Below are 24959 nucleotides of genomic sequence, written 5' to 3' on the forward strand. Positions count from 1 at the left end.
TGTCTGAAACAAACATGGCGTGGTTATGAACACAACTTTCCTATTCTGACATCAATACATATTACAGGAAATGATTAGGAACTTTCGACTGAGGAATACATGGCTGTTGGGGTTGTCAGGGATACCGAGTTCAACGACGCTTCAGACTGAACCTGTGTTCCAAAATGACCCTCTGTAAGAGAAAGGCCAGTGACGTACAGAACATCTGAATAAAGACACACTGAACCTCCACGTCTACATACCCTGCAAATATTCTCTATTGATCTCATTTTTAAGGGGCGGTTAGGTAACCAAGTAATTAAAGCGTTTGCTCGTCACCACGAAGACCAGGGTTCGATTCTCTACATGGGTACAAAGTGTGAAGCCAATTTCTGGTGTTCCCCGCCGTGATATTGCTGGAAAGGGCGTAAAACTAAACTCACTCACTCTCATTTTAAATAGATTTTTTTTTAAAAAGTATACACCAAAATCCGTTGGTGTGAAAACCTCGCCTTTCAGGCATTTACTGTTTTAAACGTTTATATATTATCAGCAGAAAGGATGTTACTATTTCGCCATGGTGTATCAATCTGCAAAAGACGAGGAAGAAAAAGAACAAATTTGCGGACAATTTCAAAATACAGGCATAATAAGGATTACAAAAATGGCTGACGTCAGCCTTTTCTCTTTTTTACACTTCCAATTGTTTATTCTGACATGAGTATCGATCTACGCATTTGGGATATGATGACGTGTCAACAAAGTCATTCTGTTGGTCTCTTCTTACGACAAGCATTCTAACGTAGTTTTTCAAGTGTTCGAACTTTTAAGCGTATATAAAATAAATACATTGTATCCATATGTTAGCAAGATTGTTGGATTAATGACAGGTTAAAAGATGAGAAACGAGTTACGTACAATGAAGGCGAAGTTACTGGACTTGGTATGAAAAGAATGGTAACATTGTCAGTGACTGAGTAGGTTTAGTTTCACACCGCTTTTAGCAATGATCCAGCAATATCACATGAGATTGTTTAACCAACTGTTTGTTTTGTTTCATATTCGTCTCTTCTTCTGTCAGTTGTACCAATACTCACAGTAAATATCTGACCCACTTCACACTGAGCCCACTGGAAAACTGAAATCACCCTCATTACCAAACACATTGCCATGATATCCACCTAACATGAGGGCATTGTTTTATGGACACTTTACATTTATTGTCGTATATCTGTATCCTACCTTAAACACAGAGACAACCAACACGTCCAAGCTCAATCTCCCCCAAATACCCCTCCATCCCCGCTCACCCAAAAATAAACCTGAAAAACATTAACAAACCCCTACACCCTCGCCAGAAGTTTGGAAGCTTTTTCAAAATCAATTATTCATCTTTCTAATAGAAGTGTTCCTGAATCTGAAAGTATTACTGGGTAATTACTTACCAATGCTAAAGAAGTGAATCTGCTCGTGTGTGTGGTATATACTGGAATGGCTTTGTACTCTACCCATAAGCTGATTTTGAATCTGCCCAAAACGAGGCTCCAACCCACGATTTCAGGCTTAAATGACAATTGTAGTCACGTGGAAATACATCGATACTATATATCTAGAAATAAATCTGATATCTGATATTTGCGATGAGCCATTGTGTACACGAAACGTAAATTTAAGCTATCCTATTGTCAGTTCATTTCTCCCCTCACCAAGTCTTGAAGTCAAGCAACGTTGGGCGCGGAGAGTCGTTGGATGGGTGACCATGACTTGAAAGCTTGCCTCCTGAGAGTTTCTAGGACTTCAGTCACACCCCACAACGAAACACATGGGATACATGTGGTCTCACCTTCTCAATTGCCCCTGTCCATCCAGCAGAAAATGAGTAATGAAATAAGTCATGAGACTATCAATCTTCCAGCGCTATAGAGGCAACTTGGGTTATCCAGGGTAATAATGATCACATTGTGCTCTTTGAGCAGGATGTACGCCCGGAAAAGGCGCGTTATAAATTTTCTCATTATTATTCTCATTATTATCCCGGGCGCCGGGGGTAGCCTGGTGGCTTGGTTTGTTTGTTGTTTTACGCCGCACTCAGCAATATTCCAGCTATATGGCGGCTGTCTGTAAATAATCGAGTCTGGACCAGACAATCCAGTGATCAACAGCATGAGCATCGATCTGCGCAATTGGGAACCGATGACATGTGTCAACCAAGACAACGAGCCTGACCACCCGATCCCGTTAGTCGCCTCTTACGACAAGCATGGGTTACTGAAGATTAATTTCTAACAAAGCACGGGTTGGTAGCCTAATGGTTAGAGCGTTCGCTTGTCACGCCAAAGACCAGGGTTCGGTTGCCAACATGATTACAACGTAATGGTCCTGCCGTAAAGATCACCCTGCCACGGAGGAGTCTAGGAGTAGCTGAATCTATTTACCCGTGAGACTTTCATCATCTGTGAACCTCACTAGTTGCAATCTACAGGTAGCTAGGTTATTGTAGAAACCTCTATAGTTGTAATTTACAATTAAACGTAATCTGTGTTCTATCCCCCCTCCCCCAACAACAACAACAACAACAAACAAACAAACAAAAAAACAAAATCCCAAATAACAACTTTCACCACAACTTGTCCACGTACGGAAAGGTCTGAGGTCTATCTCACCATGTAATCAGATGTTCTCCGTGAACAATGTCGTCTTTGGGAAGGTCACCTGGAGCTACTCGGCTGACATTCTAGCCTGGAGTCAAGTGATAATGTAGACTCTGGCGTATAGATACACCACGGAGCCTCCTTGTCATGAAGATCGTTTTCTTTTAATCTAAGACCACGAGTCACGCACTGCACGATGGATCGTCCCAATCTTCACCATCATGAACATGAAACCTGAAACTTATATGCTTTTGAATGTAGCTGTAAAAGTTCTTTTCAGTCAACCTGAATAATTTAAGTTCTTAGACATTATAATGCTTCCAAGAGCTACGTGAATATTGATTTACTGTTTACTTTTTCTTAAACGTTTGGAACATTACGAGATTACACGTATAGCTGATGTTCTCGAATGAACTACGAAGTGTTCTAAACAGCATATCAGGTCGAGATTACAAGTCCGCCGCAAGGTTCCTGAAACGGCTACTGAAGTCGAAAAGTAGAGTTAAAATTAACGAAGTTTTGGTAAACCTGCTCATCTTTGTACAGAGCGAACAGATGAAAGATATCGATAACTAAATATACCCCAGGACACCTGCTACACAACTGAGAGTGAGTGAGTTCATTTTTACGCTGCGCTCAGCAATATTCCAGCTATATGGCGGTGGTCTGTAAATAATCGAGTCTGGACCAGACAATCTAGTGATCTACAGCATGAGCATCGATCTTCGCAATTGGGAACCGATGACATGTGACAACCAACTCAGCAAGCCTGACCACCCGAACCCGTTAGCATGGGTTACTGAAGATCAATTATATCCCGGATCTTCACGGGTTATATAACGGAGAAGACTTTGCACGATACCGATTTTTCTTTATTTTCTTTCTTTAATTGGACTGTCATAATTGCAGCAGGTCGCGATGGGCTCGTTGAACTGTCACCATTGTGCCAAGACAACCCAGTGAACTGTCACCATTGTGCAATGACAACTCAGTGAACTGTCACCATTGTGCAATGACAACTCAGTGAACTGTCACCATTGTGCAATGACAACTCAGTGAACTGTCACCATTGTGCAATGGCAACTCAGTGAACTGTCACCATTGTGCAATGACAACTCAGTGAACTGTCACAAATGTGCGATGACAACTCAGTGAACTGTCACCATTGTGCAAAGACAACCCAGTGAACTGGCACCATTGTGCAATGACAACTCAGTGAACTGTCACCATTGTGCAATGACAACTCAGTGAACTGTCACAAATGTGCGATGACAACTCAGTGAACTGTCACCATTGTGCAAAGACAACCCATTGAACTGTCACCAATGTATGATGCCAACTTAATGAACTGTACCCTTTGTGCAATGACAACTCAGTGAACTGTAACCAATGTGTGATGACAACTCAGTGAACTGTCACCATTGTATGATGACAACTCAGTGAACTGTCACCATTGTGCAATGACAATTCAGTGAACTGTCACCATTGTGCAAAGACAACCCAGTGAACTGTCACCATTGTGCAATGACAACTCAGTGAACTGTCACCATTGTGCAATGACAACTCAGTGAACTGTCACAAATGTGCGATGACAACTCAGTGAACTGTCACCATTGTGCAATGACAACTCAGTGAACTGTCACCATTCTATGATGCCAACTTAATGAACTGTACCCTTTGTGCAATGACAACTCAGTGAACTGTAACCAATGTGTGATGACAACTCAGTGAACTGTCACCATTGTGCAATGACAACTCAGTGAACTGTCACAAATGTGCGATTACAACCCAGTGAACTGTCACCATTGTGCAATGACAACCCAGTGAACTGTCACCATTGTGCAATGACAACTCAGTGAACTGTCACCATTGTATGATGCCAACTTAGTGAACTGTAACCTTTGTGCAATGACAACTCAGTGAACTGTAACCAATGTGTGATGACAACTCAGTGAACTGTCACCATTGTATGATGACAACTCAGTGAACTGTCACCATTGTGCAATGACAATTCAGTGAACTGTCACCATTGTGCAAAGACAACCCAGTGAACTGTCACCATTGTGCAATGACAACTCAGTGAACTGTCACCATTGTGCAATGACAACTCAGTGAACTGTCACAAATGTGCGATGACAACTCAGTGAACTGTCACCATTGTGCAAAGACAACCCAGTGAACTGGCACCATTGTGCAATGACAACTCAGTGAACTGTCACCATTGTGCAATGACAACTCAGTGAACTGTCACAAATGTGCGATTACAACCCAGTGAACTGTCACCAATGTCCAATGACAACTCAGTGAACTGTCACCATTGTGCAATGACAACTCAGTGAACTGTCACCATTGTATGATGCCAACTTAGTGAACTGTAACCTTTGTGCAATGACAACTCAGTGAACTGTTACCAATGTGCAATGACAACTCAGTGAACTGTCACCATTGTGCAATGACAACTCAGTGAACTGGCACCATTGTGCAATGACAACTCAGTGAACTGTCACCATTGTGCAATGACAACTCAGTGAACTGTCACAAATGTGCGATTACAACCCAGTGAACTGTCACTAATGTGCAATGACAACTCAGTGAACTGTCACCATTGTGCAATGACAACTCAGTGAACTGTCACCATTGTATGATGCCAACTTAATGAACTGTAACCTTTGTGCAATGACAACTCAGTGAACTGTAACCAATGTGTGATGACAACTCAGTGAACTGTCACCATTGTGCAATGACAACTCAGTGAACTGTCACCATTGTATGATGACAACTCAGTGCACTGTCACCATTGTGCAATGACAATTCAGTGAACTGTCACCATTGTGCAAAGACAACCCAGTGAACTGTCACCATTGTGCAATGACAACTCAGTGAACTGTCACCATTGTATGATGACAACTTAGTGAACTGCCACCATTGTGCAATGACAACTCAGTGAACTGTCACAAATGTGCGATGACATCTCAGTGAACTGTCACCATTGTGCAAAGACAACTCAGTGAACTGTCACCAATGTGCAATGACAACTCAGTGAACTGTCACCATTGTGCAATGACAACTCAGTGAACTGTCACCATTGTGCAATGACAACCCATTAAACTGTCACCATTGTGCAATGACAACCCAGTGAACTGTCACCAGAGTGCAATGACAACCCAGTGAACTGTCACCAGAGTGCAATGACAACTCAGTGAACTGTCACCAGAGTGCAATGACAACTCAGTGAACTGTCACCATTGTGCAATGACAACCCAGTGAACTGTCACCATTGTGCAATGACAACTCAGTGAACTGTCACCATTGTGCAATGACAACCCAGTGAACTGTCACAAATGTGCAATGACAACCCAGTGAACTGTCACCAATGTGCGATGACAACTCAGCGAACTGTCACCATTTTGAGATGACAACTCAGTGAACTGTCACCAGAGTGCAATGACAACCCAGTGAACTGTCACCATTGTGCAATGACAACTCAGTGAACTGTCACCAGAGTGCAATGACAACTCAGTGAACTGTCACCAGAGTGCAATGACAACTCAGTGAACTGTCACCAGAGTGCAATGACAACCCAGTGAACTGTCACCAGAGTGCAATGACAACCCAGTGAACTGTCACCATTGTGCAATGACAACCCAGTGAACTGTCACCATTGTGCGATGACAACCCAGTGAACTGTCACCAGTGTGCGATGACAACCCAGTGAACTGTCACCATTGTGCAATGACACAGTTCACCGAGTTGTCCTGACACATTTGTGTCTCAGTAGATGTGTGCGTGCGTTTCCAAGATTCCACAGCTACAGTACTGTCACGTGTACTATCTCCGTCATTATTCCAACTTAGGCAAAGAAAAAACAACACACATCACTAACATAATGATTTTGTCTTTTATTTGCAAAGATGGTCCATTACACAGACGCTGACATATGGCCGTGGCTCCTTCGCCTGGGGCGCCACATATAAAAGTCACAATTTCAACACTATGTGCTCTCTCATGATTTGGTCAGAGACTAACATTATCAACTTCCAGTCCTATATGCCTAGGGCATGTGTTCCCTGACCTAATCTCAACACCAAACATAAAACTTGTGTGAAACACTACAATAAGAGTAAAATTGTCATTTGGGTTAGAAAACAGTTCCAGAAACTAGTATCCTCAAATTGTCTTTGATTGATATTACCCAGAGTAAATATCACGCAAGTCATGAAGACATGTCACTTGACAATTTTTCTGTAATAATCGGGCATCCAGGTTAAGGGCTTCCACTGTTGTTGGAGAGACCCTGGCTATGGATGTGAGAGAAAGGAAATATCTGTCTGAGCACTACATTCTTAAAGGGACTCTCTGAGGTAACTGGTACTGTACCAAAACTTTTACACAGTTTTATGAAAGTCTTACAGCCATACTGAAATAGTATGTACTGGCTTCTTGGAATAATTCACATTTGTATCTCCTTTCAGTCATTTTGACCCATCTTTATACAACCTGCAGAACCCCTTTAAATAATCTGCAGAGGCCCTTGGAACAAAATACCCACAGAACCCTGTTAAATAACCTTCAGAGCCTCTTTAAATAGCCTGCAGAATTCCTGTACACAAATGTCTGTATTTCACTGGCTTGTGATTTTTGTCCCTCCAGACCTAATGGCATAAACACAAGAAGCTTGTCCTTTCTCTTACTGATTTTTCTCAAACCTTCAAGACTAATCATGTCCTCGTTGGAATATTTCAAACCATCAACTTCCGGTAAATTTATTTTCCATGTTACCATTTACTACAAGGCGGAACCATTCTGACAAAAGCTTGGCAAGATGTGTAGATTGAAATAACCTCCGGATTTCTGGTTTTACAAGACCCTGCAATGTAGAATGTAGTATTGACAAGATTCCTGGACTTCTACCAAATTTGATCCCCACAGCAAGAAAAACATCTAGAATCATTCAGGATACTATTAATCACTGGCAGTGGTTTGATCATTAAGGAATTTGGACATTATAAAAAGATTTCACAAGAAACAGAAACTGGTAAATCTCCAGGTAACATTCCATTCAACAAAACCAAAAAAAGAAACCTCCATTTATAGTCACGTCTCAGCTCAAAGACCAATCATTCCTCCACTGAGGTGCCAGGATTTCATTAAAAATACTTGCTCTCATAGTGAATGACGTTCCATGAATTTCTTCCAGAAATAACAGTAAAACGTTGAAAAGAAAAAATGATCCAGAAACTGCCAAAACAATCTGGCTTACTGAGCCCCGATGATTGACCACAGAATGTTTTAACATGACTTCTCTACAGGTATAAACTCCTTTGAAATTGACCCCGAATCCCTACCTCTACATGTACCAGTCACTCAGGTCAGTTTACAAGAGTAATACTGGTATTCTTACTGACAACTCTCTGTTTTGATCTGCTCATAAACTGACATGGTGGTAAAAGTTAACTCAACACAGATTACAATCTCTGTTCATATCATTAGAATATTCACATGGGTTCCTACATAATATAATCTGTTCCTACTGCTACACAAGCTTAGTGAGCCCTCCAGGAACTTGTCTTCATGGAAACAGCTTCCTTGTTTACATGTTCCTTCAGAGGATGATTGGTTTAAAAGAAAATGAAAAGCTGAAACTGCAATCCCCCATTAAGCTTCTGACAATGTCTGAATGTTAGATTCAAATTGTAAATGATACATCCGGGCCGTGTTCAACAAAGCAATCTTAGCATAAGGTCTTCATGGTCTGTAACTACAGGAGTCACAGCGCTGGGATTAGATCTATAACTACAGGAGTCACAGCGCTGGGATTAGATCTATAACTACAGGAGTCACAGCGCTGGGATTAGATCTATAACTACAGGAGTCACAGCGCTGGGATTAGATCTGTAACTACAGGAGTCACAGCGCTGGGATTAGATCTATAACTACAGGAGTCACAGCGCTGGGATTAGATCTGTAACTACAGGAGTCACAGCGCTGGGATTAGATCTATAACTACAGGAGTCACAGCGCTGGGATTAGATCTGTAACTACAGGAGTCACAGCGCTGGGATTAGATCTATAACTACAGGAGTCACAGCGCTGGGATTAGATCTGTAACTACAGGAGTCACAGCGCTGGGATTAGATCTGTAACTACAGGAGTCACAGCGCTGGGATTAGATCTGTAACTACAGGAGTCACAGCGCTGGGATTAGATCTTTGAGAGAACAAGACTCTGGGCCCAGGTCAACAAAGATATGTTAGTACTATGACTACCTTTACATACGTTTACACTAATACAGACATTAGCTGAAGCACTAAAACTGCTTTGTGAAGATGGCTCACCACTGACCAACACATTGACTCAATTATCAAGGCATTCAACCGCATATGGTACAAAAAGTATGACTTGGTCAAACGACTTTCACAGCAACAAAGAAGAGATAAAATATGAAAACACTGAGATATCACGGTTCTCAGAATCAGCATAACTGTATCTACAATGACATACTGGACTCTTAATGATGAACAATGACGATTCCTGTACAAATAAAACTGTTAAAACTTTAATTTCATTCATTCTGAACAATAAACTAACCAACATATAATGAAGCCAACTACAGCCCTGAAACCCATCATGTTGAACAAAAACCATCAGTGACCAACCGTCTCCAGCAAGCCACTGTCACAATACTATGCTGTCGTCTCGAAGGAACAGTCACATTTATTCTGTACAACATGAACGTTTATAAAAATAACACTAAACAGAATATTGTCCTAACAACATGTTTATCATGAAACATACTCCCTTGGGATTTGCAAAATTTATTGATACAAACTTTGTTGTTAGGCAAACAGTATATTTGACAAAGATTAGTAAATACTATGAAAGCAAAACTAGTGTTAACTAAATACTAAAAAAGATGATAAAAGTGGAAGAGACATCGGTCCTAAAATGGCAATGTTAGCTCCCAAGAGCTGACACAAAGAAAAGTGATACTTTTATAAAAGTGGTTTCACTGCAAACTAAAAGCAACTATATTCCTCTCAAGTATCCATGAACAAATATTCTTCCACATTCAAACTTTAACTATATATCTCCCACGTCCACCAATTACTTGATGAAAGTTGATGAAAATAAACTTTGATCAAATAATATTCACATGAAATGGAACATGACTTGTATTTATTGCAGGCAAAACTATGTAGCGGTGAAAAACTCTTATTTCAAATTATGTTACAGATAACTTCATCTACAGCCTGACGACTTTTATCCCCAGACAATAAAATAATAACAAATTAATGAAAGCTTTGAAATAAAACGTTGTCACCTGAACAACACTGTTAAAACCTTAATGGAGAAAACCTTTTACTGAAAGCTGTTGAAACGTTTTGATAGAGCATCCATTTACACGAGAATCATGGATGAAGTTTGACAGTCTATTTGTTGATAGGAGACATGAATGAAACAATGTCACAATACAATATGTCAAAAACTGTTCAAGTCAATAATCCTCGCATTGAGAGAGAGAGAGGCGGAATCTTAAATAAAAATAATCTTGGTTCGGTCGAGAAAACAGTCTCTTGTTTCTCATTACACATTCAGCTTACACCATGCTGGGTCAGACATTCAATTGGACTTAGGTCCACAGCAAGGGCAGATAACTCTAAAACATTTGGGAAAAATTGCAATCAACCCAAGAAAAGCCAATATTACTGCGCATCATCAATTCATTCAAACCCAAACCACAAAAACCAGATACAAAGGATTTATGTTTCTCAGTCAGCATTATGCTAAGAATGTATACTTATCATGTTTTTTTAACAAATTTCCACGTAAAATATTTTTTTTACTTTTATGCTATCATGGAAACAGTGAAATGTGCATTACAGCAGATTTCAGTTATCTCCCTTTGAATGTCTTCACAGAACGTTTCACTGCATAGATGACGTGCCTGTTTTACACAGGTGCTGTGCATTGACCTGAGATGAGTATTATGCAAACTTCACTCTTCCTGACATCTAATTATGTTTATGAAATTATTATCGCAAAAGTTGTAACCGAAACCTCTGAGTATAACATCACTGAAATAATTGAATATTTCCTGGTTGAGAGAGGTAGATGCTGCAGTAAACTTGTTACCAAAACAGTAAACAAAGCAAACAAATAAAGAGTATGTACAAAGAACATGCCGAACACTGCCTCCAGCTTCCATTGTCTATAGTCACTTATAAACACGCAGGGATCACAGCGGCCGAGGCTGCCGCCACGCCCTTGGTTACGGCTCATCGTCAGTCTGTCATCCCTGTTGATGTGACAAATGACATGAAGGAACCTGGAATGTTTACCTCTCATTCTGTACAAAAGTTGAAATTCATAAAATAGCACTTTTTAGCACATTTCAATAAAAGCACCTGAAATGAACAAAATCCCCATTTGGGAGAGAAGATGAATCTTCCCATGCCTGTGACACAGTATCCTCATTTCTTGGCAAAGCTACTTGTAAACTTCAGTAAAGCTACTTGTAAACTTCAGTAAAGCTACTTGTAAACTTCAGTAAAGCTGCAGCCTAGCATGTCTGATGGACGTAAATTAGGGAAAACTGAAGGAAAATACTTCCAATATTTGGACACAAATACAACAAACAAGTCCGTGAGTGGCTGTGAAGAAGCAGTTCAAAAGTTCCTATCGGAAAGACTCTGTATGTTTCCAGGCAGACCCCCATCCTGAATATATTAAAACTGAAAATGTTAACTTCCTTTATAAAAATAGTTCCTTCAGAAAGATCACGCAAATCACATTGCCACTGTATAAACTGTCTCAACAGATATTCTACAGCGACACAACGCCCAAGGATGGTTTATGAACTGTCATGGTCTTTCTTTACACGCTGTACAGATCTATCCAACACGGAACTTATGACAGCTTCCCTCATGTCTGGAGCTCACTCCGCTGGTCACCGACACAACACACCTCCCTTTCACAGTCGTTCCCGCCATCAGAACACAACTACCAAGTCAGACCGATGTCCAAAACATGTGTGATGTTTTCAGTCTCTGTCTGCATATTTGACCGGCCTAAGTCCACCTTGCTCTCTTGACTCTACTCACTAGCTTCAGTGAATACTCAACCCAAGATAATCTCGCAGAACCAACTCTACCAAACAAAAGGTTTCTTATATATACAGGCATCCATGGAATGTAAAGATTTGGTGTAAAATTTACCCAATCTTAAACTGGATGTACCGATTTTTTTACGCTTTCTTAGAAACAAAATGTATTAAATAAATTCTTATCTGATCATTTTTTTCAAAGGAAATATTTACATTTCCTAAACCTTTTGTTTCATAATTGGTGATCGAAATCGAAACTGCTACGAGATGTCACCGAATGGTGACGATTATGGGTCTGTCTACCACTGAATACTACTCTAGTAAATGTCCAACAAGGCCACGTTACTTAGTGAAAGGGAGGCTGTCTGTGAGCCAATCAAGTCTGACCACTGTAACATGTGACTTACACAAGTTGCGGTCATAAATAAGGGGAGTCCAGCTTTTCGGGGAAGAAAACTAATTGTCTTGAGATTATATTGCGGATGCACACACACGTAAACAAATTGTTCACTGAACACATTGCCTGAAATGATTAATCAAGAAATTCATTTCATAGAACAAAGACATCTAGAAAATGGCCAAAAATTCAGACTCCCAGATCCATTTCCGCCCCCTACCCAATGCTGACCCCAACTAGATATCGTGCAAGATAATAATTGATGTTGTGATTATTTTAAAAAAAACACAACTTATGACTTACTGACTTATGATTTTTACTAGTCTCAGGCATGGGAAAACTATTCTGATAAGTCAGTGGTAGAACTGTTCCTGGTCAAAGGTCAAAGGTCAAGAGTAGGACTCGTTCTAGTTGTATCCTTGACCTTGACCTTCTCTCTACCCTCCTTCTCTCCACACTGACATATCTACACATGTGAACAAGAAATAAATCAAAAGTTTCCACACAGTTCATCCTATTGTCTGTTTCCTGTCAATTCAAATCATGTGCAACAAAGCAATTTCATGTGTAACATAAATAAAACTTTGTGTAAATAAAGTAAATGGCTTCATTTGGTCATCGGCCATCAAACATGTAGGTCACACCACCTTTTTCTGTATACAATGCATGAACCCTAGAACCAAATAAAAACCTTTATCAGGTTCGATGGGTTTATATGAAACATGTCTGTGTGCCATTCTGTCTTGAAGAAGTTCAGCTTCCCACAACACTGTCTGATCAACCAATTGCATGAGTGAGTGAGCGAGTCAGGTTTATGGTGGTTCTAATAATATTGCTCATAAATGTCGTTGATGCCAAGTACTGTAAATCATGAAATGAATGTTTCATAAAGTCAATGCAGGTTCTGTGCTCTCGTCTAAAATATGTCACAAAATGTTTGTGAGTATATCTACATTACAAGTATTTATACACAGGTAAGCACAATCCTTAACCTAAACGAGCAAAGTCGTGAACTCAACACAACCGCTGGTACTGAACTGGACTATTCCACACAGTGGGCTATCTTTTGTTTCCTTGTAATTATAAGAATACTTGACAAGTTTACCAAGAGCAAAGAGACAGTTGTACATGGCTGACAATCACCTTGACAGTTGACAACACTTGACAAGGTTCTTCTGGACAAGCACTGACTCGAGATTACTGTTTATTTGGAGTTTATTCATTGTTTCAAAGTTTCGTGAACTGACATGACAATAAACTCCAGTATATTCAGTCAATAAATCATCAGTTTACAGATGAGATCAACAGACACTCACATCTTTTGCATTAATTTCATGATTTGCAGAATCAACTTCAAAATGTTCGATGTTAGGTATAACTCAGGCCATTGTTACTGGTGGCATAAGCAATACCCCACATCGACTTTCCTAAAACAGAACACCAAGTCATCAGGAGTATTACGACAGCAATATTCGATGGTGTCAGTAAGATGACCGACTGACAGGTCAACATTCTCTGCATAGCTTATGTCATGAGCATAAAAAAATCATTAATTTACCATATTTGCCGTGAAAGGCACCCAAGGGTCTCAGACAAGAGATAAAGTGTTATTAAAACCATCCACATCAAACAAAGTTTATTGTTGGAGATCAAGCAGTGGAGAACAAACTTGTCATCAGTGAAACTCAAAGATTTTCTGCAACAGTTACACAGCAACCAATCACACACACACTTGTGTTTTCTTGCAGTTGGATACAGAAGTTGTTTGGGTGTCTGTAGGCCCTAGGCGCCGAATACAGCAAATATGGTATCTTGTGCAAAGTCTGAATATATTATTTTTCCAAAACATAAACAACCTTTGCATTGTGCATATGTATTATGAAATTTGAACATGGAGGGAGTTTAGAATTCCATTCTGTTCCAATCTTGTACAGTTGACTCATTCAGCAACACCTTCGGCCTGGATGGATTGTAAACAACGTATTATTATTGATATTCATATTATTATTATTATTATCATTATTACTGAGTTCAGATATTTACATTGCAGAGTCATTGTGAAACGAACCACACTGAAATTGAACAAAGCAAGCTCTGAATATCAGCCATGTGCAATCACACGTTATTCGCGGTCGATGACCTGGCCATATATTAGACTGAGTATTATGGCTGTCGTTCTTTCATATGTATGTCCCTGACCCAAGAGAAGCAAGTGTAAAACGCGAACACCATCATCACTGATGCAGGCATGGAGAAGCAGACGATGAACACACTACATCAGCTTGTCGGGGAACAACTCGTTCACACCCAGCACAATCACTGTCACCTAAAGTGTCTTGCAAAGACACAAGCTGACCATTTCACTGAGTTCCAAACTTTGAAAACCTTTTCAAAATATCATCAATTTCATAAAACAAAATGATCATATTTTAAAAGATCTAAACTATCAGTAAAAGATGAATTTTAATTTGAAATATTCAAACAATACCAAATTCCAAACAAATGCTTGATAGCATCAATGTATTCTCCAACCACAGTGCCCAGTCACAGGTAACTACACAGACAGACGTACAGTGCATGATGGGATTGATCAGACTGAGAGGCTGTGATGGATTATGGGATATGCTGAAGATGAGGCTATGATGATGTTGGAGATGACAGAGAGGCTTGTGTGGTCAGCTGACGTTCCAAGTCGGATATTTCCGTGTCCGTCTCCTGACATTCTGTATCTAGACTTGAGTATTCTTCGTCACACACTTTCTGTTCCTCGGTAGATGAAACTCGCTGCCGTTTGTCTCGAACAGCAATTCTACAACAAACAATTAGAGAATTGTCAGAAAACTGTGGACACTTATGTGTAAATCCTGTATCACTGACATCAAAATCTCAACAACAATATTTGAAAATGTCTTTTTAGGAAACCACTTTTGGTGTACCATGACCATATGAAGTCATTAAGAAACTACACAAGTCTCGGAAAAAATTCACACAAACCTCCTTAACTCAACTAACATCAACAAAACCTCTACTTTTCTTGCTATATTGTCCATGGGAGCGATAGTTCCGAGAGTTTAATAAATCTACAAATACTGAAGGCCCACACAGCCATATTCCAGCCATCTTAAAATAGTCGAGTCTGGACCAGACAAACCAGTGACTGACATCAGCAGCACTATCTCCGTGCCTGGGATACAATCCACCAAATGGCAGCATGATCCATTGTGTCATTTCGGACAACCAGCACAGGTTGATACAGACGATTCTAACCCAGAATCACCATCAGCATTAGATAATCATCTACACAATTATCAGTTTAATACCTTTCCACATGAAATTAATTCATTTCATGAATATAAATTTAGATAGATACATTGGATAAATTTGCAGATACATTGGATAAATTTGCAGAAACAATACAAACTCTACACCAGGTTATCATGCTAATTCAGGGACTGTTCCATACAAATGATCATCTCAAGACAAAAACAGTCCTAAATATATGCAAGCTAAATCCCACAAACAGTAAGAAGGGTACGATACTTTGTGGATAACAACTACTTTATTATATCATGATCCAACACTTTGGTAGAGATTCTTATACCATTGTCTTGCTTGACAACAACATAAGAATCTATACCGAAACGTTGCATAATGATATAATAAAGGAGTTGTTATACATACAGTATTGTACCTTTCTTATTATTCATCAACTTCTAAAATGTCAGTCAAAACAGATCATCACACAAAACGTGTTGGGCAACTCATTGTTTCCAGTGAATGAAACACACAACTCTTGTGTGAGAAATTCTTGCAAACACAAGTGGTTAACAAACTTCATGACATCAAAAAACAAATACAATATTAATTGGAAGAAAAACATTCTTAATGTGAAAGGGAGAAACAAATGCAACAAACAGATTAGGAAATTTAAAAAATCAAACATATCTTAACGTGCACAAAATGTCAAATTTCAAAGTCATATGTACATAACTTGAGCCTTATTGAGAGTTTCGTTACACGATGAGTTTACATCATGATGTGATGCTACAGTTGATCCAGTTATACAGCTACACAAATATCTGGCAGTTATAATCATTTGTACCACAACATGTTCACCCAGCAGAAAATGGGTACCCGGTGGGATAAGTCATGTGACTATAACCTTCTAGTGCCTCACTGGCAGCTTGGGTTATCCGGGATAATAATGAACTGTATTTGTATGCGCTTTAAGCATGCACTTGGTGTATGGAATTTAGCGCTATAGAAATACACATTATTATCATGTTTACCTGCAGAACGACTGACTTCTATATCTATGAGTATACCGAGAAGTATTGTATTATTTTTTTTCTGGGAAGCTACAACTACCGTATGACATGATGAGAATACATGCAAGGAACACATGTGGCAGTAAGAATATCTTGGGGTATTATATACAAAGAGTGGGCTGCACATGCTGAGAACTCAACACATTTAAATAGTGTCAATAATATGATCACACAACACAATACAGGCCTGTATTCTTATCTTTAAGTGAGATACGATTCATATGTCAGAGATGCTTGAACCATGGAAGAATTATATTCTCTGATGGTGCACACGTATACATTTTGGAAATTGTTAAGGATTGAATGTTTTTCCTTCTCTAGAAGTAGATTGGAATTGCCTCCCTTTACTAGGAGTAGGCAAGAATTGCCTCCCTTTACAAGAGGTTGATGGCAATTACCTCAATTCACTGGAAGTAAATTGGCATTGCCTCCCTTTACAAGAAGTAGACAGGAATTGTCTCCCTTTACTGGAAGTAGATTGGAATTGCCTCCCTTTACAAGAAGTAGACAGGAATTGCCTCCCTTTACAAGAAGTTGATGGCAATTACCTCAATTCACTGGAAGTAGATTGGAATTGTCTCCCTTTACTGGAATTAGACTGGAATTGCCTCCCTTTACTAGAAGTAGACGGGAATTGTCTCCCTTTACTGGAAGTAGATTGGAATTGCCTCCCTTTACATGATGTAGATACCCTTCACAGTGACGCCCGTTTGCGGAGCTCTCCACGTACAGTCACAGCATCCAGTCACAGCTTGCCGCCGTGCCAGGCAGTAACAACAGTACAGTTGACCTTTCAACTGACCATTGACCATTACAGTCCAAACAAGTGATGCCCACGGTTCAACACATTATGAACAGTATCCAGTCTCATAAACTGACGTCAGACCACGTATGGTGCTTTAAAACCTAGCAACCTGACAAGGCACACATAAGTGATGCAACTGTGTACAGATAAATTAAGCACTTTCAGTGATAGTTGCCACCCATCTCCTTCCCTTTCCCAATAATGGAATGTTTTTCTGCATAAAGACAAGTCTTTCTTACTTGCTGACATGTAAATTCCTTTTTAATGCAAGCTGAGTAAAAGATTGTCACGAGATAATTGCATTTGAAATCACTTAATAACTCAGATTTTTTCAAACTTAAAATCTCAATAGCAGGCAGATTAACTTCATATAAATACAGGCCATCACTACCAACAGAACTGACTTTGACCTTGACCTGCAGACACAAGGACGTCCTGTACGCGCTGTGTATATACGTATATGTGGCAACAGTGCATGCTGGTATGTTTGGGACGTCAGGAGAACACTCGATGCAGATTAGTGTAACGAGAACACACCTAGTCGTGAGGAACTTGCCTGCACGACAGCAGCTGCACATGACCTTCACCTTCACCAAAGGTGAGGTCATCTTCCCACAAGTCTCTGAAATGCCAAACCTTAATGCTGCTCAAACAGTAGGTAATAGGGAATTCTGGGAAGACATACTTATGCAAATAATCCAACTACGTTCATTAAATAATTGTTCTCAGGATACAGAAATATTCCCTTCTTATAATCCGTCATCACTCACAAACAATTACAATCTGAGGCTCATTTTTTTTTATACTATCCCTAAACATATTTGAAGAAAAAGGGAAACAGAACAGGTATTATGAAGAAATAAAACAAGTCATTAAAAGATGAAACAATCAGTAACTTAATAAAACTGAAACATGGAAAAGATTGGGATTCAGCCATAAGATAATCTTGCACAGATTACACTCCCCTAGGTAACTGTTACAGCATTATGTTGAGGTGAAACAGAAAAGCAGGAAAATAGTAGCAAGTTGGTGGCATAAATCCTGTCTCCTGAACTTCAGTGGCAGACTGGTCCGTTACACATGGGGAGTGTTTAGTCAGGCACTGGCACTTCTGCTAAAGGTGTACTGCAAGGTGTCTAGATTTAGCATTACCTGTTTACCTCAAACGTCAAACATAAACTAAAATCCTGACTGCAGTTACTGTCCTTGAGTCATTACTATCATTTCCAGCTTGATATATATGAAAACAAATTGAACAAAGTCTCTTTTGATTGATTTTAATTAACCTTGCCAGGTTTTCAAAATGGCCTGACACCTCTTCCTCCTTAAAGTTATACAGTCACTGACCGGCTTCACACATTATTCCTGCATGTTTGTTGTTACCTTTTGTGCTTGATCTGCACCAGCTTCTCTCTGAGTCTCCCAATCCTCCGCTGTATATCTTTGTCAAAATCCACTGCTGAGGAACTTGACTTAGTGTCTGAGACTAAAACAATAAACAACAGCAAATTAATTACACCATCTATTATTCAGGACAGTTTAGCAAAAAATCACTAAGTATTTCTTTTTAAATGAGAGATTTTTCATTTTATAGAACAGCTGGAATTATTATAAATGTAATGGTTTTTGCACTGTACTGTGCGATTTCAATAAAATATTGAATACATTCATGAGTAATATTGCATAAGAAAACATATCACACACATGTATACACCAAAAATTCTTTTAAACTTGTACTACTTGTAAACTTGTACTACTAAAATGCTTAAAACATGAACAAGGCATATGAATGCTTAACAAAATCAAATAACAGCTTTGTTATTTATAATGGTAAAGAAAAGATAAATCATCCGTGACGATGTTGATCAAATAGAAACATGATTATATTCATTGATTGATTGACCATGATGTGATGTGCACACACACACACACAAAGGAGAACTCCACATCTAACAGTGGAGTGACCATCAGAAAGGGGGGGTAACTCTGCTCATGCACACTGCAGAGTGATGTCCCCTTGAAATGCACACCAGTGGGAAACATAGGATGGAGAGCCAAACTTGTGCAGTGGACGGATACAGCAAGGGCCTATCAGTTACACTTATCTTGGTAAATGTAACAATTAAAATATAAATTCTTTCATCAGTTCAACAAATATTAACAGGTGTATACCTTATTTTACAAATATACGGAGATGAAAGTTTGTATGGAAATTTTAACTAGGTTGAAACATCAATATATACTTCTTTCACTTTAATTACACATACATTTTCTGTCAGCGTATTTGGAAATTGCTAGAAAAAAGGAATCAGAAGGGATTTGTGTTTACATGTCAGTTTTGCAAATGCCTCATTATTACAATGGAAAGGAGACACATTTTACTATTCTAGACAGAACATTCTCAATGATTGGTTGAAATGACAAGTAGAGCATTGCTTATTGATTTAAGTGTGAAAATATCAAAGATTATGAAAAGATACATGTTTCTTCAGGTGCATTCATAGACTTAGATGAAAGTTTCATGAAAAATGAATGAATGAATGTTTTGCATTTTTGGAGAGCAAGATCAAAAGTAGTTGTAATGCAGTCAGTATACCTTCCTTTCAGTAATACTTCACATCAGCCCCCAAAATAATAAAAGTCACTTCATAACAAAGAATTTGATTGGCATCGTGGTTCATATACAAACACAAAATACAGGGACTTCAGCTTCTGTAATCTTTTAGTAAGAAAAGGCTTCAAACTTGGTTCAAAAGTGTACAAAAGTCAACAAGAAGACCCAAAGTATTCAGATATAATCTACAAGAAAAACACTTTCTGTTCTTATAGATGCAAATGAGTACATGACAAATTTATAAAAGATCAGTAAATATTTCAATCAAATGACATCATCTTCTCTCTTATATGTTACTGTTACTGTCAAGTTACTGTTGAAAATATTTGGAAAGTACTGGAAAATATCCTTCCAATAATCATCCACCTCTTTAAGGTTGTAGATGTCTTCAGCACCACGTGATGCAGAAAGCACAGAAGGTAAAATCTAAAACTGCCCCATTTCCAAATACTTTTGATATTTGCTCTACAAGAAGGAACATAGATGAAAATGGATGCACAGCAAATGAAATGGTTTGAATCATTCTGACATATTTCATGAACACAATGTCGTCTTGTTCTATATGACTCATATCTGAAATACATTTCTCATATATTGACACAATGAGCTAGTTCGCCAACAGACTCCACACATTACCAATTAGTACATTTCCCTTTACCTGTTTCTTCCAGACCACTGTGAGGAGCTTAGTGACACATTCTACTCCCCTACCACTAGCTATATCTACTGCCCACCTCAGACAGCCACCGTCACCAGCATACCATCAACGCTTGTACTCTTATCCCAATATTTACATCAACACATGACAAAAAGCTTGAACCAGGTTTGTGGATCTTTGAGCTAGAAGCGTGCAAAGAATCTATCTCAACTCAACAGAGACACCTACAACGCAGAGGAACAAGACTGGGTCATCTAGGCACATGGATAAGCGATAACTCAGATCCTTGGGATGGCTATCGTTTTGCTACATAAAGCAAAACACAATTCTACACATGGGATGAAAACAACTATAAGAGTAGCAGCTACCATTAACAGCAAAATAAAATGGCATCATTCATGTGAATGGTTCAAGAAATGCTTCATAATGTTTGATGTGATTTAGATGTGACTTAGAGGTACTGTAAAGCAATGGACGATAAATGTCCAAACAGTTGAACATAAAATACAATCCTTATTCCTCTTGAAATTTTTTGACAGGATTAATTATCTTACTTGTAGAGCGGATGATTTAGTCTTTTATAATTGTGTAACTTGTTCTTGAATTAATGGCAAGGCAATTGCAAAAATACATTTTGCCTCACTTAAAGTTCAAGGTAGAATTCAAATGCTCTCTTTTTCTGATTCTTAGACACCTATATTTTTTTTACAAGATAATACACAAATTACTTACGGAAATATACTGTTGAAACATAAATAAAGACATTCTTTATTTCTAATGGACAAATAGAATCCTGCAAATGTTGCCCTCCCCAGTCTTGAGCCTCTTGTCTACAAATGTTTCAGCGGAGGACAAGGGACAGAGGCCCACTGGACCAAGTGCTGGTTATGAAAAGGTAGAGGAAAAGCCAAAAACTGTTACTTTTATTGTGAAAGAGAACTTCCAATCTGGCAAGCGACAGACTGCACATCCTTTCAAAGTCTGCAAATCGGGAGTCCGACCCTGCCACTGTCATGGTAGGAGCTGGACTAGGTGCCACTGTCTCCTTGACAGTGGTCATGTTGACCTTTTCCAGTTGAGAAGACAAACAGTCACCACTTTGTGGTTCAAGCGGACAGCCAATCGTCCGCCGTCGTTGCTGGTCACGCTGAACCTGTGCTGGCATACGATGCGGCATGCTACGTCGATATTTTGGAAAAGTAGCATGACCAACGTCTAAAGAGAAATGTTTGAAAATGGATTCCAACCCCCAAGCATGTAAAAGACTATCAACCTCAGGGATCTCACTAGACTTACTTTCTGGAGTTGTCAGCTGTACATCCTCACTGTTGTCATGGAAACTGGAAGAAGTGTTGTCGTTTCCATGACAATCTACAGCAGTTTCTTCCAAACTGTTCCCAGATTGTTCAGTTTTTGCTTGTTGTTTGTCTTCATGACTTTCAGCAATGACGTCTGCTTCATCCGAGTCAGACACTGCACTGGCATTGTACTCTAACTTGTCTGATAAACTGATCATGGAAGCTGTGTTGGATTTTACAGTTTCTAAGCGTCACTACTTGAGTTCAACATTTCACATTTTGATATTTCAATGGAATCACTCCCATTCACCACACTTTTTGCACGTTCTAATTCCTCTTTCAATGACGGCCCAGACTGGGAATGTGAAGACGCCTCTTCGGGTATTGTATTTACAAAGCACTGTAGAGAATTTTTATCTTTCACTTCAATGGCATCATATTCACCACTGTCCTTGACATTGTTATTCTCGGAGTCGAGACAAAAGCGTATATGCAACCCCGATCCAGCATCACCAGTTTTCTTCTTGCTGGGTGGACTCTGAGCTGACACCAACTCCTTTGAATCTTCTTGTGTAGGACTACTTAAGCTCTGAGCTTCTTCCTCACTCCGTATGACACATCCACTGTCACTCTCACTGTCCGAGTTTGAACCCTTGACACTATAAAACCCACTATCTGTTGTATGTTTTCTCTCATCGTATTCCTCGGGACTTTCGGCTGACAGTTCCGACACAGAGTTCTTCCCCTTCTTTTGGACCTCGGTGTATACGTCACCATTCTCCACAACTTTGTCAGTTTCCAGGAGGGGGAGAAGAAGGAGAAGCATCGATGCACTGCTCTTCCTCATTCTCTTCCTCCGGGATATCTTCCTGACTCACAACCATCACCTTGCTGGAACTAGGAGACTTGTCGCCACCATGTTCCTACAAACAGAACATTTCAACTCAGGATTTCATATAGTTGTACTTACATTCATAACAAACTCAAGGGGACACAGTATAGCTGTAGGTCATTAAATGCATTTCAAATAAAATAAACAGCAAGTGGCCAGAAATAAAAAGTTTGTTCGTTTTATCTGTCCGTTCATTATAAACGTTGTTTACTGAAATGACCTTAATTGTTGATCGTTGTTAATATTAAAGTGAAACCTACAAGATATAACAGCAACTCATAAGAAATAGATAAATTTAAAGAAGAAATATTAAACTGCGATACGTCTCCCAACAATATCACTTTAAATATGCTTCCAACACAATTCCGTTAGACTGGCTAAATTGGATGATTCTTATTACCTATACTGGTCAGAGTCACTTACGGTTATATTTTCATGCAGCTACATTTTCAACTCAAATCATATTTTCAGCTTCCTCAACTACTTGAGTTAGGATCCACAAGGTAAGGGAGGCAACTCTTACCCAGCTTTTTATCACAGAGTAGCCTAACAGGTCGGAGAATGAGTTGTTGGAATGGATATCGTCGTTGAAGTACTCGTCGAGGCCTTGGGGGATGTGGTCTGTTGCCGTCTCCGCCATCAGAACATGGACCCAGGGACCCATCTCATCCTTGCTCAGAGGCTGAATGTCAAGGTCAAAGTCACGTGATTACTGAACAAACTGACATAATAAGGAAACTAGTACACATGTATGATAGGTCAAGCTAATTTCTTGTTTCATTATTTTGTTTTAGCTAACTTGGAGAACAACTGAAAGAACATAGACAAGACTATGTTTTTTTTTACATCACCTTCATCCATGAATCAGCAAATTAAACCAACTCACTTTATAAGTTTTACTGCTCATATGTAATGATATGTGTATCGGATGTCCTGGAGAGGTGACTTGACTTCATTGATAGCATGGATTATAGTTCAAGTTTGTTCAGACACGAACATTTAAATCTTATCGCTGCAATACCACGTGTGTGGCGTCAAACAATAAATCGTCAACTCCACGAATCAGCAAATTAAACCATCTCACTCTATAAGTTTTGCTGCTCATATGTAATGACTTTTGTACTGGATGTCCTGGTGAGTTGAAACAACTGGCCGACTCCTACCTCCACAGTTATCTTCTCCTTGCCATCTTCAAGCAGCATCAGGGCGTATTCGCTGTTTGTCTCCGTCACGGCGCGTCGAAACACACAGTTCTTCAACAACAGATTCAGCTCAAACTGCTTGGACTTTTCGTTCCGGTAGCACTCGAACATGTTCTCCCTCACCAGACACCACCGCTTACCCCAGCGTCGCCGGTTGAAGGAGCTAAAGATGTTCAGATAACCTGAAAGGGCATTATTGTAGCTGTTGTTATCTCACCATTTTCAGAAAGCAGCGGGACGGCAGTTAACTATTAACTTATCAGAAGTTATTTCAGTCTAACTGTTAAAATTATTATTTAATTTGTTTGTTTCTTTGTTGTTAAATGCTGCACTCAGCAATATGTCAGCTATATGGCAGCAGTCTGTACTGACTGACTGAGTTTGGTTTTACGCCGCTTTTAGCAATATTCCAGCAACATCATGGCGGGGGACACCAGAAATGGGCTTCACACATTGTGCCCATGTGGGGATTCGAACCCGGGTCTTCATCGCAGCAGTCTGTAAATAACCAAATCTGGACCAGAAGATCAACAGCATGAGCACTGATTTAAGCAATTACTATACGATGCCATGTGTCAACCAAGTCAGCAAGCCTGACCACTTGATCCCATTAGTCGCTCTTACAACAAAAAACGGTTGCTGAAAACCAGTTCTAACCCCGATCTTCATGAGAGTATTTACTTAGTCAGGGTGAGTGCCCTGTATTAACTATGAAGTACCATTATCTGATGACTAACATCAAGATGAGTGCATTACCATTTTATGCAAGATATCACTTATTCATTCCAATATGTTTCCTCCCCACATGAAGATAAGACAAGTTCACATAAACTGAATGGTGGGTTTGTTCAGCCAATCAGATTTCATATAAGGACATTTTACAATCTGCGATATTTGACCGTTTATAAGACACTTTGACACAAATTACTTGGAGTTTGCAAGACACAAGCTCTTTGGATGATTGTAATTGTTTGACAGTATGACACAAATTGACAGTCTGTATCATAATAATAATAACAACAATCATAATAC

General features: G+C 39.3%; 1 protein-coding gene across 1 annotated transcript in view; it reads right to left on the bottom strand.

Moving 5' to 3' along the window:
• Positions 1–6509: 6509 nt before the first annotated feature.
• LOC124280669 overlaps positions 6510–24959 on the bottom strand; it is a 90859-nt gene continuing 72409 nt past the window's right edge. Inside the window, 6 exon segments of the mRNA XM_046716660.1 lie at positions 6510–8388; positions 8810–14939; positions 18647–18749; positions 21832–22756; positions 23249–23407; positions 23889–24109. Coding sequence (XP_046572616.1) covers positions 22625–22756; positions 23249–23407; positions 23889–24109 — 512 coding nt within the window. The 3' untranslated portion in view covers positions 6510–8388; positions 8810–14939; positions 18647–18749; positions 21832–22624.

Source organism: Haliotis rubra, unplaced genomic scaffold (assembly GCF_003918875.1).
Source record: "Haliotis rubra isolate DU_JTF1 unplaced genomic scaffold, ASM391887v1 Scf271, whole genome shotgun sequence".
Taxonomy (NCBI): Eukaryota; Metazoa; Mollusca; class Gastropoda; order Lepetellida; family Haliotidae; genus Haliotis; species Haliotis rubra.